Genomic DNA, 19,416 nt, shown 5'->3' with positions numbered 1-19,416 from the left:
AAAATTGATTTTTCTCCATTTTTTCCAATCCCCAGTCCATGGTTTTTTCTCTTGTCCAAATACAGTCCTACATTCAACAGCCTCTCTTTCTCTCCCTTTTGTCTCTCAACAGAAGGGGCTCCCTCTCCTCCATGCCTATGCCACCCTATTTTATCTCTCCCAGTTCACAATCACGCACCTATGGCCTGCCAAGTTGTCCCCATGGGCCCCTGGGGACATCTCTGTCACTCTGCAACCCAGACTCTTGGAATTCCAAGTCCTCTGGCCTCAACACTGCTGTGTTTGAGGGACGAGGGAACTTGGGTCCCTCTACTTCTCTGCCATGTTGACTGGGTCTCTAGCTTTGTTTTGTTTTTTGTTTTTTTTAAGATTGCTAAAGGTGCAATTCAAAGCTTTTTCACTCTTCTTCATTAAGTAACATGCCTCTGTTATATGTGACTGAGCAATTAATTTCAGCATTATAATCAAAGCTAATATTCAAGCACATACAATATAACCAAGCTCCAGAGGCACAATTTTCAAGCGTAATTATGAAGTATAAACACTTTCTATAAATACTTAATAAACCTTTACTTTTTTTTACCCTTGAAGTTAAATAAGTCATATGACAGTCAGAAAAAGAATATCCTAAAATTCACATGTGGTAAAATTCCTAAAAGGCACAAACAGTATGACCAATCTGAAAAAGATAAGGCAAACACTCCTCAACAAAGACACTTCATATAGGGGCACCCGGGTGGCTCAGTCAGTTGAGCGTCTGACTTTGGCTCAGGTCATGATCTCGTGGTTCGGGAGTTCAAGCCCCATGTCAGGCTCTAGGCTGATAGCTCAGAACCTGGAGCCTGCTTTGGATTCTGTTTCTCCCTCTCTCTCTCTGTCATTCCCCTACTCACTCTCTCTCTCTCTCTCTCTCTCTCTCTCTCTCTCTCTCCCCTCTCTCAAAAATAAATAAACATTAAAAATGTTAAAAAAAAAAAAGTCACTTCATATAAAGTCATCTAACCACAATTCTGTGTAACATAGTTCTATGTAACTGAGCACCAAAACAACATCCTAAAAGTAGACTCATTTCAGTGAATGGATTTATACACAATTATGTTACTACTTATGGTAAGTCACAAGTTTTGGCAGGAAAACCACTTACTGGCTTGCCAAAGACTAAGTTTGGCACACTGGCGAACACTGCCAAGAACATTACCAATAACTGGCTTTCTATCCCACACGATTATCTTCTAAGTATGTTTCATTCAGTCCCTTCCCATGTACTGAGTTCTCATGGAAATGGTTAATGGAACTGGGCACCTTACTTCCAATTGATCTGGAAGTATGGGATTCCCAAAATTCTTTACAGAAGGAAGGAAGGGAAAACAAGCTGAAAGTTGGAGGGATCTTGGACAAGAACATGATATCAGTAAAATTTAAGTAATTAAGATAAATACAGAGGGAGGGAGAGCTGAAGTATACTGGGATAACCTAGTTAATTAACTTCAATCATGAAACTAAAAGGATAAATGTTAGTTTTTATGCCAGATAAGTGGGAGCCACAGAAAATTCTGGGGGATGAGCAAGAGGACTAACAAAGAGTACCACAGAGTAGCATGGACACATCTACAGCTTTCCCACTCCACAACTGCTGTCCAGGTTGTTCTAAGAGACTATGTGCCCATGATCTCTCACTTGCATCCCAGACTTATATTTTAAATAGATAACAGGTTATTTGAACTTGAATGTCATGCTCTCACCTCAGATTCAAGAAGAACAAAACTGAATTCAGTATCTTCCCCAGAAGTTGGCTTTCTTTCCCCATGACTGCATTTCTGGCCATGGTAATACCATCCAGCCAGTCTCCAAAATTAAAATATCCTTGAGATCTCCAACTCCTGCCCTTGTTACATTTTCTATATCTAACTCATCACAAAGTCCTACTGTCCCTTTGGTTCCCTTTTCTTCTCCACAACCAACATGGTTTGTATCTATATCCTCATAATTACAAGAGGTTCCTAGCAGGTCTTCCTGCATCCATTGTTTTACTACTCAAATTCATTCTGTATTATCTACAACAAACTGTATTCTGAAAACACTTATCTATCCTTCTCTCACACCTCCCAATCTTGTGAACTTATTACACATAATTATACATAATGAATTATTTATTATGCATAATAAATAAGCACTATCATTTCAGAAACTGTGTTGGGCACTGTGTGAGGTATTATTATAATCATATGTAATCCACACATTGATTTGTAATGTGGGTATAATTAACTGCATTTTAGAGAGGAAACTAAGGTTCAAGGTTATTAAGTAACTTACTTAGGGACACTCAGCCAATAAGTGGCAGACATTTCTATATGTACTTTTTTCAAAGCAGGATTTGAGCCCAGGTTTCAAGCTCACCCAAGGCCGAGCTCTTTCTGTCACATCACAGTGTCTCTGCCTCGTCACTGCTCATTTCATCAAATCCAAACACCTCTGCCCTTGTTAAAAGCTGGAAATACAGCTTCTAAGACAGAAAAATGAGTGTCAAAACAGTAACATCTTTAACCATTCTTCACTGAATATAAGACTATGCAAAAGAGTTCTATGTCAAAAAGAAGAATACAGTAGTATATGAGCTTAGGCAGCTCAGCTTTCCACAAGAAGGCCTCACAATTAACCCTGTTAATACAAGAGCATTTATAACCAGAAATTTCCGAGGAAGAGATGCTCAATCAATAAATCTACTGAATTAATGATACGTTAGAGAAATTTTAATTTGAGAGAGAGACAGCACGCACGCGCATGTGTGAGTGGGGAGGGGCAGAGAGAGAGAGAAAGAGAGAATCCCAAGCAGGCTCCACACTGTCAGCACAGAGCCCAATGCAGGGTTCAAACCCATGAACTGCGAGATCATGACCTGAGCCAAAACCAAGAGTCCGACACTTAACCGTCCCAGCCACCCAGGTGCCCCAATGATACTTTAGAGAATTTTTATTTAAGAAAGGATCTTCATGTGATTCTGTGACTTATTTATTACTATCATACTACTTAACATGCTGTAAAATTGCTTGTTGCTCACCAGACTATCAGCTTCTTAAAGACAAAATCATATTCATCTTGCTGGTGCCTATATCTCCAATACCTACTTCAACACAGAATAAATCTCAGCAAATATTTACTGAATGAATAAAACCTCAACTATTAAATGCTAAGCTCAAAATATATATAATAAATAACAGGAATTTAAAAGTCCATTCTCATAAAAAAAAAAAAAAAAACACTTAATTAGGTATAACCTAAAAAGGACAGCTCAGATTTTTCACTTTAACCTTACAAATTCCTATTTATTTATTTTTGGGAGGAGAGAGAGAAAGAGAGAGGTACAGAGGGAGAGAGACAATCCCAAGCAGGCTCTTTCTGGATGATGTGGGACTCTGCCCTCCAATGCGGGGCTCAAACTCACAAACTATGAGACCATGACCTGAGTTGAAATCAAGAGCTGGACACTTAACTCACTGAACCTAGGGTTCGATCCTAAAGTCATAGCACTTTACACTCTGAATAGACTTGAGAGATGACCAAAGCATCTTTGCAATAAGGATTAAGAAACAGCCTCAGAAAAAATTAAGGCTATAAAATAAAGGTGGTGTTAAAACCCAGCTTCTGATTCTCAGTTCCATGTTCTTTCCTCAGGTAATCAATTAGTTACATGTAAAGACTAAAAAACGTTTCCACCACATAACAATCTTTGATCAAAGTAGCAAAGCACTCAACACATCTTTCTCATTTCCAATTATGCCAACCTTTCATTCCAGGACCACAATCACAGTAAGGAAGATTCAGAGTGCAGTCCACTGCCTGCAATCCTCTTACACAGGAAGATAAGACTGGCTCCCAGATCTGCTTATATAATCAGTCTATAAGACTTAGTGATGTCAAATCTCCTCACCTCCAGTACTTTACAGCCTTGTGGTTGATTCCAAATGCTATAGAACTTTCTGCCACTGATAATAGACTCGTGCAAAGAAAAGCTAAATATTAATACACTCTTCATTCAACTTTCTTTCCTTAAATTCAAGAAATCTTTTATTATCTTCTTAACACTGTGAAGAGAAGGTATATTCTAATAATGGGGCAAAAGTCCCTATTATGTGCAAGAATTATTTTCTACGTGGTAGAATTACTCTTTTAACCCAACAGCAAAGGTTAAAACTTGCCCAAAGCCATGCAGCTCATAAGCAACTAATCAGTAATTCAAACCCAAGTTGGGCTAAAAATCTAACTCATTCTCTTCCACTTACTCCAAGACAGAGCCCCAGCCTAAAGAGTTTACAAGATTAGTCATCAATACAGGTCCTCCAAAGAACTAAGATATGACGCACATGACACAGCTAATAAAATAAAAGGTATCTAATGTAGTGAGTGGTTAGTGCAGGCTTATTTTACTACTATAATCCACCTTTCCACAACTGCAAAAAACTCTTAAATATGCTTTGTTTTTCAAATCTGATATACAATTTATGTATCTCTCCTTGGAATTTATATGTTGATACCAATTACAAACTTAATAGAAAAAAAATAATGGGATTTACATTTCAGATGTCACTCTGCAAAAAATGACTGGACCCACTTTTGGATAATATATTTAACTTCTGTATTCATTGGGGATAATAAGAAAACTGCATCATAGGAGTGCTCTGTTGCTTCAGTAATAAATATAATAACTTTGAACAGTGCCTGGCAGAAAGTAAATGTGCAATACGTGCTAATTATTATAATTATCATAATTATCAACACCATCTAGCACATCATCAATGTTATAAGGATGGTCATTTTTGTCGTTTTGTTCACTGTTATATCCCTAGTGCTTGACACATATTTGGCACTCAAACATTTGGTGAATGCATTCATTAATTACGACTAACAATACTTCTATTACTAAACAGATTCACACCAAAATGTAATTGCCTCTGGGAGGAGAGATAAATTAAGCATGAAAAAAATTACTACCTGGAAATTTAGAAGAGGTATGAAATAGGAGAATTGCCAGTAGCCCAAATGCAATGCTATTGGAAGAGAGAAGAGGGGAGGCTACTCTCAAGTCAAGGAAGCATCTCTTCAGATTAAACTAACTCACCAGAAGAAACATCAAATCAAAAGTACTTGCTAAAATCATTTTGCAGGCAAAACTATTTTCAGGCTTAGACCATGTTTGTTCATAACAGGCTACAAGAATCTAGAAGACTTCTGAGTCTAAGGAAAATCTAATCTGGACCTTGACATCAAGGACAAACCCCAGTTTATAGAAACAAAAAGTAGCATTAGAGAAAGAAAAAAAAAATGTATCTAAGGGCACAACAAGTGAACTGGGAGCTGTAACTCTCTGATCCATGTGCAGGTAGAAGAATCCTTGGGAACAATTCGTAGCAGCCGCACAAGCAAGCATCTCAGCCTCTCACCTGCCTCTCTCCACCACACGGAAAACTCAGACCATCAGAGCTTATGTATAAGCTCTCCAGCCACAATTTTCATCCCGACAGCCCATCACCCACACTGTAGCCCCAGAGACCTACCTGTTTCTGAGGATCCTATTAATTGACTACTGGCTCCTGGCTCTCCCCTGGAAGAGGAAGGTTCATGAGCAGAGAGAAGTATTTTCATCTCTTACTGTAAAAACCCCTTAGAGAACTGAAAAGAACACTGGGCAAATGAGCCACAAGAACCCTTCAAAAGGACTCAGAGAACATAGTGCTCGACCTCCATTTCCCTACCCCCCTTCCATACTTCCACTAAGACACACACATACTGCTAATGTTAACATCACCTAAGGAGCATGGTAAGGCACCAATCAAATTATATAGCAGCCTTTAAAAACAAGTTGAGAGCAGTGAACTTCTGCAGTTAATTGACAAACTGCCCCAACAGAGCTAGTCTGATAATGCAGGAAAGAAGGTCCTGAGGGAAAAAAACTAGTGCATTAAGGGTTCTTAGGTCATTTTGAAATTCTCCAAGTCTCGGTTTCCTTGTTTAATACAAGGTGGACAGCAAAAATTCATACCACCTGGGGTTAAAAGAGATAATCTGTAAAGATGCCTGGTACACTGCATGGCACAAAGTAATCATTCTATCAATGTCAGTAATTTTTTTCTGTACCCTATCCCCAATAATTATCTACTAAATATCCAGAAGGCAAACATTTTGCCTCACTCCTTAAACCTGATTCTTTACATAGAATCACAACCATATAATTCTTCTTTAGTGGTAACTTTTGTCTCACAAAAGTTCAGGAAAGGCTGCTTCAACAGGCAAGTTGAGAACTCTACACCTTAAAGAGCCGTTGAGGATCACAAAGACACTTAAGTGTACTTTCAGTTCATCCAGAAATCAAGTCAGTAACTAATAAAAGCCACTCTCATTTCAGCCTTGGAGTCCAGAGGCCAAATATGGAGATGTGCAGCACTGGGTTTTCCCATGTCATGAGTAGATAAGGTAGCACTTAGTTTGGAGGCACTGACCAGCTCAGGACAGCATATGACCTTGAATGAATAGTGAATGTCTAAGGTCTCTAAAGAATGTGTTGTCCAACATAAAAAGATGTTCAACATCACTAATCATCACGGAAATGCAAATCAAAACCACAGTGAGATATCTCTTTACACCTGTCAGAATGGCTAGAATCAAAAAGACAAGAAATAGCAAGTGTTGGTGAGGATGTGGAGAAAAAAGAAGCCTTATGCACTGTTGGTGTAAATGTAAATTGATACAGCCACTGTGGAAAACAGCATGAAGGTTCTTCAAAATAGAAATAGCATATGATCCAATAATTCCACTACTGGGTACTTACCCAAAGAAAACAAAGACACTAATTTGAAAAGATATGTGCACCCCTATGTTTATTGCAGCATTATTGACAATAGCCAAGATATGGAAGCAACCTAGTGTCCATGGAGGACACTAGTATCCTAGTGTCCTAGTGGATAAGGAAGATGTAGTACATACATACATACACACACACAGGAATATTACACAGCCATTAAAAAAGGATAAGAACTTACCATTTGTGACAATATGGGTGGACCTAGAGAGTATAATGCTAAGTGAAAGAAGTCAGACTGAGAAAGACAAATTCCATATGATTTCACTCATATGTGGAATCTAAAAAACAGAACAAATGAATAAACAAACAAAAAGCAGAATCAGATCTGTAGATACAGGAAATTAATTGATGATTGCTAGAGGGAAGGAGGTGGGAGAATGGGCAAAATGGGTGAAGGAGAGTGGGACATACAGGCTTCCAGTTATGAAGTAAGTAACCCACAGGAATAAAAGACACAGCACAGGGAATACAGTCAATGGTACTGTAATAGTGTTGTATGGTGACAGATGGTAGTTACACTTGAGGTCAACATAGCATAAAGTATAGACAAGTTTAATCACTATGTTATACACCTGAAACTAATGTAACATTGCATGTCAATTATATTCAAATAAAAAAATTGAAAGAATGTGTTGTCTAAAGTTAACCTTTCTTTATTTAGTCCCTATAATCTTGTTAATTTTCCTTTATAGATCCCATACTAAAGATTCCTATTTAATTACCCTAAGCCTCACAATTTTTGCAGAATGAAAATATTTTGTTAATATAAGACGTTAAATGTTACATAAAGTTACCTTTACCTTACATATCACAACAGATTTGATTACTCTTCACATGTATATTTATTATTATTCAACTTTCTAGAACACTATAATATTACTACATATAGTTTCTACTCTAATATTCCTAGCTTAAAGCAGTCTCCCTTTCTTGTTAGCAGAAGACAGTGTTGATGAGTCCTAACATAATAGAAACACAAGAGTCCAGGGTACTAATCAACATGAACACTAATTTTCTGTGTGACCTGGGGAAATCACATTTTCTCAGTCTCCTTTCCTCCTCTACACAATAATGGTATTTAACTGTAGCTCTAAAATCCCAACATGTATACCACAGGAGTATACTTCAAATTTAGTGGTAAATATGAATACAAAAACAGTAGGAAATCTATCACACAAAACTGGGCATGTTACCTTTTTTCCCTGAAATGAACATATTCCATGTCCTTTAAACCTTAAGTTATAATAAATCATTTCACCTCCTAAACTGCAATTTGTCAAGTATATACTATCCCAATCTGCCCAGTACCCTGACGATGTCTTGCTTCTACCCAACCAAAAAGGAATACATCATTAACATTTTATTCTTATTTCTACAATCATCTGCAATTTCCAGGCAAGTCTTCTGCAAGACAATAAACAACAGTAACTAAAGATTAATTTAATTAATTTAATTTTGAGTACCTCACAGGGGATAAATGACTAAGACACTTTTTTCCTATTCTCAAGGAGTCGCAATCCTGTAAAGACATAGCATGCATGCTGTCACTCCCTCTCCCAGGCAGACATCACTAACCAATCATGGGCCTCTCCCCTGCACTGGAAAAAGCCAGGATTCCATGTAGCCATTACCAATCAAATGGGCTAGTTTTAACAGACATTATCACATTTCACTAAATCTCCCTAGAGGAGAAAGCAGGAAAAAACCTCTCTGACCTCAGCCACAGCAATTTCTTACTTGATATATTTCCAAAGGCAAGGGAATTAAAAGCAAAAATGAACTATTAGGACCTCATCAAGATGAAAAGCTTCTGCACTGCAAAGGAAACAATCAACAAAACTAAAAGGCAACCAACAGAATGGGAAAAGATATTTGCAAATGACATATCGGACAAAGGGCTAGTATCCAAAATCTATAAAGAACTCCCCAAACTCCACACCCAAAAAAATAATAATCCAGTGAAAAAATGGGCAGAAAACATGAATAGACACTTCTCTAAAGAAGACATCCAGACGGCCAACAGGCACATGAAAAGATGCTCAACGTCGCTCCTCATCAGGGAAATACAAATCAAAACCACACTCAGATACCACCTCACACCAGTCAGAGTGGCTAAAATGAACAAATCAGGAGACTATAGATGCTGGAGAGGATGTGGAAAAACGGGAACCCTCTTGCACTGTTGGTGGGAATGCAAACTGGTGCAGCTGCTCTGGAAACGTGTGGAGGTTCCTCAAAAAATTAAAAATAGATCTACCCTATGACCCAGCAATAGCACTGCTAGGGATTTACCCAAGGGACACAGGAGTGCTGATGCATAGGGGCACTTGTACCCCAATGTTTATAGCAGCACTCTCAACAATAGCCAAATTATGGAAAGGGCCTAAATGTCCATCAACTGATGAATGGATAAAGAAGTTGTGGTTTATATATACAATAGAATACTACGTGGCAATGATAAAGAATGAAATATGGCCTTTTGTAGCAACATGGATGGAACTGGAGAGTGTTATGCTAAGTGAAAGAGGTCATACAGAGAAAGACAGATACCATATGTTTTCACTCTTATGTGGATCCTAAGAAACTTAACAGAAGACCATGGGGGAGGGGAAGGAAAGAAAAAGAGAGGGAGGGAGCCAAAGCATAAGAGACTCTTAAAAACTGAGAATAAACTGAAGGTTGATGGGGGGATGGGAGGGAGGGGAAGGTGGGTGAGGGGTATTGAGGAGGGCACCTGTTGGGATGAGCACTGGGTGTTGTATGTTAACCAATTTGACAATACATTTCATATTAAATAAATAAATAAATAAATAAATAAATAAAATAAATCTCCATCTCCATAAGTGATGATTCTGATACCTATATTGGAATGTAGAAATTTGTGGGAAACTGAATATGCATCAGAAAGTAAAACCAAAAGAGGTAGTATCCCCTTCATCTATTATAATTCAATTGAAGCATTAATTAAAAAGAGTTAAGGAAAATTGTGGGGAGAATGGTACTTCCTGCCAATTCTCAACTATTATTTTCTAATGTGCTAAATTAACCCTTCAATGAAGAAAAGGAAGCCTGCAAAAGCCACCTGAGTCCAGGGAATTAGGTTATCCATTTAACGTGTTTTCTTTAAAGGCCAGGATTGTTTCATGGAAGCTAGAGTATGCTCAAATGAAACAAAATCAGTGAAAATAAAAAATAAGCCATAAAAAAAAATTCTGAAACAAAATATGACTTAAAGAATCTGACCTTGATAACCCAAAGGGACCAAAAGTTTCTTTGTTGTCTTCCAAACACAGACAAGTTAACTCCTCTTGACTATTTAAAGATAAATGCTTTCTCTTCCATCTGTCATGATGCAGAAATCTGGAACCTTGAATAGGTACTTGCTTAAATGTTTGGCCAGATCTAAACCACTTCCCAAAGAAAATCTAGACCAACTTACAAGTGAGAAGGACCTCACCATGTCAAATTCTTCCACTTTTAAAACACCAACATTAAACTGACAATCAACATACCTGACAAAGTAATCTACAGCTCCAACTTGCCTGCTCTCTTGGCAGGGACCAGCTTGAAATAACAGATGTTAGAAAAGTATATGTTTAAAAAAGGGAAAAATTCACAAACACTAACCATTCAATTATCTAAGTCTCTATCAAAAAAGTGTGCCTTTGTCATCCAATAGGGAGTAATAAAAGTGTCCCAGGGAGATGAGTGTCTTCTTTAAAAAACTACTATCAAGCATATTGTGCATCATGTTGTTCTGTTGTTTAAAAGTTGTTTCTCTAGGGGCACCTGGGTGGTTGAGTTGGTTAAGCAGCTGACTCCTGACTTCGGCTCAGGTTATGATCTCATGGTTCGTGACATCAAGCCCCACATCAGGCTCTGTGTGGACAGTGCAGAGCTTACTTGGGATTCTCTCTTTCCCTCTTTCTGTGCCCCTCCCCTGCTTGTGCACATGCTCCCTTCCTCTCTCTCTCTCAAAATAAATAAACATTTTTAAGTTATTTCTCTAAGAGTGTAATACTAATAAAAAGTTTCACTCACCTATCATTCACCTATCACTTTGCCTTGACTATAAGGAACCTCAAAGTTGAATCTTATGTCCACCTTGACAGCAGCCACCTCTTAGTTTTGGGTTTTGGTACACTACCTCCACCTTTCTATTGCCTTCACTGCAGACTCCTGTTTTTTGGTTTTGGGGTGCTGGGGCTTTTTTTCTTTTCATTCTTTTTATGATGGTCCAATGATGTGTTTTTTTATTGATGCCACCTCAGAATCTTTTTGGAAATGAGCAAGGGTATAACTAATTTATAAGTTAAATTCCCTCTGTTATTATTGTATCGGTGCTCACTGTCTCCAAACCCTCCCCTCTCTGCACTCCTATGCATGCTGTTCACCCCAATATAGTCCCTGCTATTTCTAGCATTCAACAACTTCTCCCAGAATCCTGAGGTTAGATAAACCACTCATTTGGCCCCTAACATACTTGTACAACACTACTTTTTTCATGTGCATTGTCTTAAGTTCTTCAAAGACTGTGAAATCCCAGTGGGCAATGAGTAAATTTAAATATCTTTATACTCCCACCAGCATCAAAACAAGCATTGTACCTTGCAGTCACGGAACAAAGATGTGTTGTTAATGAGAAGAGTAAGTCAACATTTTTGAAAGCCCACTAACTAAAACTATGTGGGAGATAACATGCTGAAAAGGTTTCTATCTTGAAGCAGTTCACCAACCAAAGAACCAAGATATGTAAATTACCTATAAAGCCAATGGGGGGGGGTGCATATATGTAAACACAAAGAAAGTTCATGGAATGGCTGCATTTGGCAGGATTACTTGGAGTGCAAAGAGGCTTTTAGGAGAGTGAAAAGGATTACAATGTGTGAGGGCATTCAGCCACAAAATGACTCCAACGAGGTACAAAGAGACAGTATTCACACAACAGCAAGAACAGTTCCACCCGTATATGTAGTAAAGAACCACAAGCACAATTAAGACAATCAATGGAGGTGAGCTTTGGCGATAACTGGTAGAGGGCCTAGAGGCAGCAATGCAAAGCCAGAGCCTGTTTTTCTTTAAGGTGATTTACTGAGGTAAAAACTTGAGAAAATGATTCACAACTACTGTATTAAGAATAGACAGGAGGGCTGAAGCTAGACTATGAAGCCTGATGATAAATACTAGAGATGATAAATAGCAGACAGGGCACCATGGCTATCTGCATTCATTCTCAAGTGGGAATTTGGGACAACCCATTTAAGAGCCCATCATGGCACAATGACACGAATGCCCTAAGGGCAATGGTGTCTGCCTCATCTTCTTGAATCTGAGACTTCTTAGAGTAAAACAATCTCTCTTTCTCCCTCACTCTCTAATACACACACACACACACACACACACACAGAACTGTATTTTAATTGTGTGTAGCTTACCACAGAAGTGTGTTAACAAAATGGGTCTAAGCAACTTCTCGGTTCATATCTCAGCTCTGACACTCATTGGATGTGCATTCCCAGGGAACATTCTTAACCTTACTTAGGTAGGTGTAAATTGGGAATAAAAATTGTATCTGCCTCTAAGGTAGGGATATAAAATGTTTGCAGAGTGGCTCAGTAAGCTCTCACTGAATATTATTTTTAAAATGAATAATAGGGGCGCCTGGGTGGTGCAGTCGGTTGGGCGTCCGACTTCAGCCAGGTCACGATCTCGCGGTCTGTGAGTTCAAGCCCCGCATCAGGCTCTGGGCTGATGGCTCAGAGCCTGGAGCCTGTTTCCGATTCTGTGTCTCCCTCTCTCTCTGCCCCTCCCCCGTTCATGCTCTGTCTCTCTCTGCCACCCCAAAAAATAAATAAACTTTGAAAAAAAAAATTTTAAATGAATAATAACATATAGATTTTCAGACCTCTGGTATTAACTCCATAGTCCTCTGGAGTTCCTTAATACCCAGGTAGGGAGTCACTGTCCTAGAAGATAAATGCAAAGTATAGCAGGGCATTAAATTCCATTAACAAGGACTTACATGGCAATACAGAGTTCAACATTGTGCCAGGGGCTATGGAAGCCAACACAACAACCTAACATGGAAAGGAATAATGCAGAGGGTGAATGTTGGAGGAAAGCTTAAAATGCTGGTGCTGAGAGTAAAAGGAGCCTGAAACTCAAGCAGGAGTTTAAAGTCAGAAATGAAGTGATGAACCAAAAGTGTCTGGCCAGGGCATAGCATGCTGAACACATGTATAAGAAAGACTCCCCTGTGGCAGCCTACAGGACAAACTACAGTGGGGGCCACTTCTGCTCCTCCCTTGTCACTCAGTACCAACCAGATGACTGTGTTCAAAGCTCGCAACAAGGTTTTATTTCTAACCTGCATTGATTCACAGTGTTGGTCACTCAAATTGGTATAAGCCATACCAACAGAGTTACATTAACAGCTTAACTAATTTCTTAATGGTACTAAAAAAAAAAAAAAATCTCTACCTTCAAGAGTTCATATAACCTTAGTAAACATTTGACCTTCAGATCTAGTATAAGAAATTGGAAGAGTCCTCACCATTAGAGAGAAAAAAAAAAAGTATGTAGGCCGTGACCTGGAAGCATATGGGCCCTTGACTAATTTAATGGTTCACTTCCTCAACCTCAAATCCTTGTCCTACACACCTCTTCAACCAGTTTTCAAACAGTTGTTTACTGTAATTACCTTAAACAAAGATGCATGAATAATCAGAAACTAATCAGATATCCAGTAGTTAAAATTGTCTAATATTCTTTGACTCTACATCTGGCCAATTCCAACTTCTTTTCTAATGCTAGAGTGCTTTGTGAAAAGAGTTTGAATCCGAATTAGACACTTCTAGTTGTTTGATTTCAGCAAATCAAACCCCCATGCCTCACTTTCCACATCAGTAAAGTGAAGGTTAAAAAAAAAAAAATCCCCTTCAAAGAGTACTTGTAAAAACTAAATGAGTTAATATTAGTCAAGTGATCGATACATAATAAACACATTTATTAGCTATTATTATCATCTTCATTACAGAGTAATACTAGCCACTACCAGGAAATCTCCAGAAATACTATCTACAAAAATACATGAGCAAAATTATTCCATCACCAATGAATCTCACACAGCACAGTCTGGTTAGATACAGTGGTCGGGTCCTACCTGTTGCAACATCTCTAAGAGATGACTGTCAGGAACAGTCACGCTCAGTCTGCACATGGGGGTTCCAACATGCAGGACAGCTCCTCATGATTATCTCACTCAAGGAACTCCTTTTATTTGAAAATAGAACCCTAGCCTAACTTTTGGACCAGTCTGTCACATACACTTCAAATGTGTTAACATGAATTTCAGGAGTTTGTGTACTTAAAAAGGTTTTGTGAGGTGTACTCCCCAAACAAAAACATTTCTTGGTCTGTGGCCCCACGGCACTACTTTCTTTTAGTTTGTCTTTTCGTCTGGAAATCTGGTTGGGGGGAACGAAAAGAGCAAGAACTCCCCTGCTTCCCAAGCATTAGCAGGTAAGTGGCCTTGGCCCTTACACGGAAATACAGCAAGTTGACTCCACACACACACACACACACTCTCTCTCTCTCTCTCTCTCTCTCTCTCTCTCACGGAAAACCAGTCCCTTTCCCTCCTCCAGCACTAGGATCTCTAAAGAACTGAATTGGAAGTGCACCCTAGAGGGCTTGGAAAAACAAGCGCTCCAGTCGCCGGCAGGACAGGTGAGACAGCGTAATCTTGCTCAGGTTTGAGGACCACATCCCAAGTAGAACACACGCCCCCACGCCCCCAAGGTAAGCCTAGAAGCATCCAATGTATCCAGGACACTCTCCACAAGACACATCTTGTCTCCGAGCTCTACGACAAGCCACATCGGAAACCTTCCGGGATGCCCAGAAGGCTGTTCCAGGAAACGCGGGCAGCCCCGAGCGCGGGGCAAGGCGTACATGTGCCCCGGCAGCAGCAGGCCCGGCTCAAACCCCCTCCTCAGCACTCACCTGGCCCGTGATGCCAGTGATGAGCGCCACCTTCCTGGGCTTGCCCATCTCGCCGTCCCCGGAGCCCCGAGCGCTGGGGCAGCGTACCGCCGCGTGTGCCATGTCGCTACGGGCGTGCGGCAGAAGGCTGGGCGGAGCGGAGGCCAGTGGAGCGGAGGCAGCGGCGCCTAAGGGACGTGGGGGTGTGCCCGCGCGCAAGTCTCCTCGCCCAGGCTGCAAGGAACTAGCGCACCGCGCAGCCCGCCGCCACAATCTGACAGGGGCGCTGGGGAGGCCGGGCGGGGAGGGCCGGAGGCGGGCCGAGGCGGGCCCCACTGCCTGGCGGCGGGGCTGCGGCCTGGCGGGCGCCGCGTCATTCGCGTCAGCCCGCGACGCTCCCTCTGCGCCCGCGGCAGGCCCCGCCCCCCGCCGACGGCCGCAGCGCCACGCCACGCCCCCTCCGCTGCTGGCCGCGCGGGCTCCGGGGGTGGGGTGGGGCGCCGGAGGGGCGGGCTGGCCGCTGGGCTGTGTCTGCTCTGTCTGGGTGTGATAGGCAGCTTCAGGAAAGGAACTCTTACCAGGTCTTTACGCCTGGCCAGTCCCTTGGCAAGGCCTGGCGTGGAGAGGTCGGGCCGTCAGTGGCCTAGACTTCACCATCTTACCCTCCTTGGAACCCCTATCTCTTGTCCTCCGCCCCTCTGAATCTCCCAGGAATGCTAATAGTTCCAGAGGATGCTGAGAGAAAGTATGGACTGACCTTTAAGTGAGGAGAAAGCCTTGAATTCCAAATCTAGGCGTCACAGGGCCTGGGGCCATTAGCTTTGATAAATAATTTATGGAAACCTGTTGCAATGCCTTTTGATGAGTTTGGTTTTATGTGTACTGAAAGCACTAGCGTTACAAGGACCCTAAATGGTGTCACAGATGTGAGTTAAGACTAACCTCACCTGTATCCTGGCTTTCTGGCTCTTCTCATATTTCCCTGAAGCTTGGAACCAGGCACAAAGTTCCAAGTAACTGGATTCAAAGTATTGTAGTTCAGAGGTCTGGCAGAGTACAAGTAAGTCTGGCCTCACTCATGTGCAACTTAAGGAAATGTTGAAAAGACTGCAAGGTCCTATAAACCTAGACATGGCCAATTTCAAAAAAATAACAATTCAAATGCAAGGTGGGGTCCTAGCTTGATGTCTGCTGAATTGACTTCCATATGGCAGCCACACATTGGGCAGAGAGAAGAGCAGAGGTGACTCACACACTGGGAGGGCAGCAGGTGTGTGTACCTAAGCAGTTGGCTGGAATCCACAGAAGAGACAAAAACTTCCCTGTCTCCATTGCTCTGCTTATCTGCAGCTATTCCTCTCTGCAGTAAATCACCTCGGATCATCACTCCAAATCACAAAGTGAGTGACTAGAGAATCCCCAACCTATCATGCAAGTTATTACAGACCTCAAATCCCCAAAGCAGAAAAACTCAGGTTTAAAATAAAAATCTGTTTGGGGCAGCTGGGTGGCTCAGTCGGTCGAGCGTCCAACTTTGGCTCAGGTCATGATCTCACCGTTCCTGAGTTGGAGCCCCGCATCAGGCTCTGTGCTGACAGCTCAGAGCCTGGGGCCTGTTTCAGATTCTGTGTTTCCCTCTCTGTCTCTGCCCCTGCCCCTCATGTTCTGTTCTCTCCCTCAAAAATAAACATTAAAAAAAATTAAAATTAAAATCTGTTTGTCCCCTAAGCTCCTCAGGAATACTCCTTATCTTTATAGATATACTTGTCTTTGGTTTCACACTTTGTCCCTCATCTGTCTATTCTATACATAGAACTGAATAAATGTGTATTACATGCAATAGTAGAAGGCTGCCTCTGAATGGTTAATGAAGAGGCCCTGATGCACAAGATAGTGAACACTTTCATTTAGGGGAACTTACTATAAGCAAGAAATGTCTTTGAAATCTACTAAATTATCTTGAAAACTTATGTTTGTTTTAATATAAACATACTTTCAAATACATTATTTAACATTTTCCCCAAAATTGCTGAAAAAAAAAGGTTACTCAGAGAGGACCTACCAAGTTTACCCTGCAGCTGTGAGACCTCCTACCACACCAGTGAATACTGAACATTTGCCTTTTCTAGTATGACACTAGAAGTATAACAATAGAAGACCCATAGAAAATTGATGATGTTGTAGGTCCTATAAATAAAATAATTACAAAATATTGAGGGAAATGGTAGTTCTGAGACACAGTGAAAGGTTGAAAAGTGAAGGATATTTCCCTAGAAAACTTCTCTGAAGAAAGGTGGTAGGGCTGTATGTTGGTTTCCTGGGACTGCCACAACAAAGTACCACAGACTGGGTGGCTTAAATAATACAAATTTATTTCCTCACAATTCTGAAAATCCCAAATCAGGGATTGTCAGGGTTATTTTCCTCTACAGTTTCTCTTTTAGCTTTTTATGGCCATCTTCATGTTCACATAGCATTCTCCCTGTACATGTATCTGTGTCTAAATTTTCTCCTCTTATAAGGACACCACTCATACTGGATTAGGGCCCACTCAATATGACCTCATTTAGCTTAACTACCTCTGCCATGACCCTATTTCTAAATTAAGTCATGTGCTAAAGTACTGGCAGGGAGGTTGTCTGCAACAGAAAATTGAGGGGAGGGGAGGACACAATTCAACCCCATAACAAGTCCTGTCAACTCAAAACAAATCTCTGAGGAGGATGTGCTACTTAGTGGATAGTAATAGCTCTGAGTTCAGAGGAGGTATTCACTGGCTGATTTGGTTCCTTGTGAGAGCTCTCCATCTGGATAACCAAGGGCCATCTTCTTGCTGTGTCCTACATGGTGAAGAGAGAGACATCATCTCTCTCCTGTCTCTACTTATAAGGGAAATAATCTCATCATGAGATCTTCACCCTCATGATGTAATTACCTCCCAAAGGCCCCCATCTTCAAATACCATCATATGGTGAGTTAGGGCTTTACCATATGAATATTGGGAGGATTCAATTCGGTTCACAGCATCAACCATTCTATACTTAATACTTAATATGCTTAATAAGTATAATTAATATGCTTACTATGCTTAATAAGTATATTTAGTACTCAATACTTAATATGCTGAATAAGTTTTTTCACATCTTTATTACTTGACATTGAGTAGACGTGAAGTATTCAAAAATAAGACCTCTGCTTTCACCTCCAAACTATCTCTTCTTTTTTTTTTTTTTTAAATTTTTTTTTTTTTACGTTTATTTATTTTTGAGACAGAGAGAGGCAGAGCATGAACGGGGGAGGGTCAGAGAGAGAGGGAGACACAGAATCGGAAGCAGGCTCCAGGCTCTGGGCCATCATCAGCCCAGAGCCCGACGCGGGGCTCGAACTCACGGACCGTGAGATCATGACCTGAGCTGAAGTCGGACGCTTAACCGACTGAGCCACCCAGGCGCCCCCTATCTCTTCTTTTTTAATCATTCTTTCCTTTGCTTTTAACCTATAGAACATTTGTAATATTCTTTCACCATACATCAGGTTAGAAAATTAATGATAATGACTAGAATGTATTAAGTGAGCAGTAAGATGTGCCAAGCACTATGCTATATCTCATTTATAATGATCTCTGTTTGATAGAAAATGGGGACCAGAAAGGTTAATAAACTTGCCTAAGGTCACATAGCTAGTGGCTGGTTATGGTAAATATCATGATTGACCCTTTCAATCCCCATTCCATTTACTATCTGTAAAAATTGAAGTGTTAAAGCCCACATTTCCCAGATCATTTTGCATCTGATATTTTGGAAGCAAATTGAGTTCACAGCAATCAGATGTGTTCCCCCTCCGTCTGGTAGGTTGAGGTAAAACAAAGGCCATCTTTCTACTTCTAGTCAAACTAACCTGAGAATTTTGGCAACTAGACCCCAAGTTTGGGTCTAGTCACACAAGTTTCATGAGTACAACAGCCAGTAGGGTGGCAGCAGCAGCAGTTTCCTAAATTCTAGCTTGGAACTATGGTGGTATGCCCTTGACATCAACAGCCCAGCGATGGTTCCCTGGCTTCTGTTCCTCCATCCCTTACAAAGAAGTGTTTGTTTGTTTTTGAAAGTTTATTTCTTTATTTTGAGAGGGGGGAGGGGCAGAGAAAGAGGGAGAGAGAGAATCCCAAGCAGTCTCTGAACTGATAGTGCAGAGCCTGACATGGAGCTCAAACCCACAAGCTGTGAGATCATGACCTGAGCCAAAACCAAGAGTCAGACACTTAACTGACTGAGCCACCCAAGCACTACCACCCTTACAAAAGAAGTTTTTGTTTTTGTTTATTATGTAATTACTGATCCAGAACACTGCTTTTATTTCCAATGAAATATCCCAATTTTCCCTTCATGCCTTTTTTATTAAATTATGGGGAAAAATGGAAATAAGATTCTTGTTTATTTTCTAATAGTACTACTGCTCCATTTGTTCCCTTTCTATATGGGTGAAGAAGAACATGCAACTCGCTGAAGACCTCCAGTCAGTAATCCAGAGGCTGTCAGTGTTTGGGCCAATTAAGTCAGTCACCTTCTGTGGACGGCAAA

At 40.6% G+C, this 19,416-nt stretch overlaps 1 protein-coding gene across 3 annotated transcripts in view; it reads right to left on the bottom strand.

The window, feature by feature from the left end:
• GMDS (GDP-mannose 4,6-dehydratase) overlaps positions 1-15,213 on the bottom strand; it is a 629,590-nt gene extending 614,377 nt beyond the window's left edge. For 2 of the 3 annotated variants that reach the window (XM_043590960.1, XM_043590961.1), the window contains exon 1: positions 14,861-15,201. In XM_043590960.1, the coding sequence (XP_043446895.1) occupies positions 14,861-14,962 (102 nt within the window). In that variant the 5' untranslated portion in view covers positions 14,963-15,201. Of the gene's footprint in view, positions 1-14,860 lie in introns of all 3 variants that reach the window. The other variant, XM_043590959.1, reaches the window with a different exon arrangement.
• Between the last annotated feature and the right edge of the window lie 4,203 nt (positions 15,214-19,416).

The sequence above is a fragment of the Prionailurus bengalensis genome, chromosome B2 (genome assembly GCF_016509475.1).
Source record: "Prionailurus bengalensis isolate Pbe53 chromosome B2, Fcat_Pben_1.1_paternal_pri, whole genome shotgun sequence".
Classification (NCBI taxonomy): Eukaryota; Metazoa; Chordata; class Mammalia; order Carnivora; family Felidae; genus Prionailurus; species Prionailurus bengalensis.
Note: the sequence above shows the minus strand (reverse complement) of the source record. Positions and strands in the feature narration are given on the sequence as shown.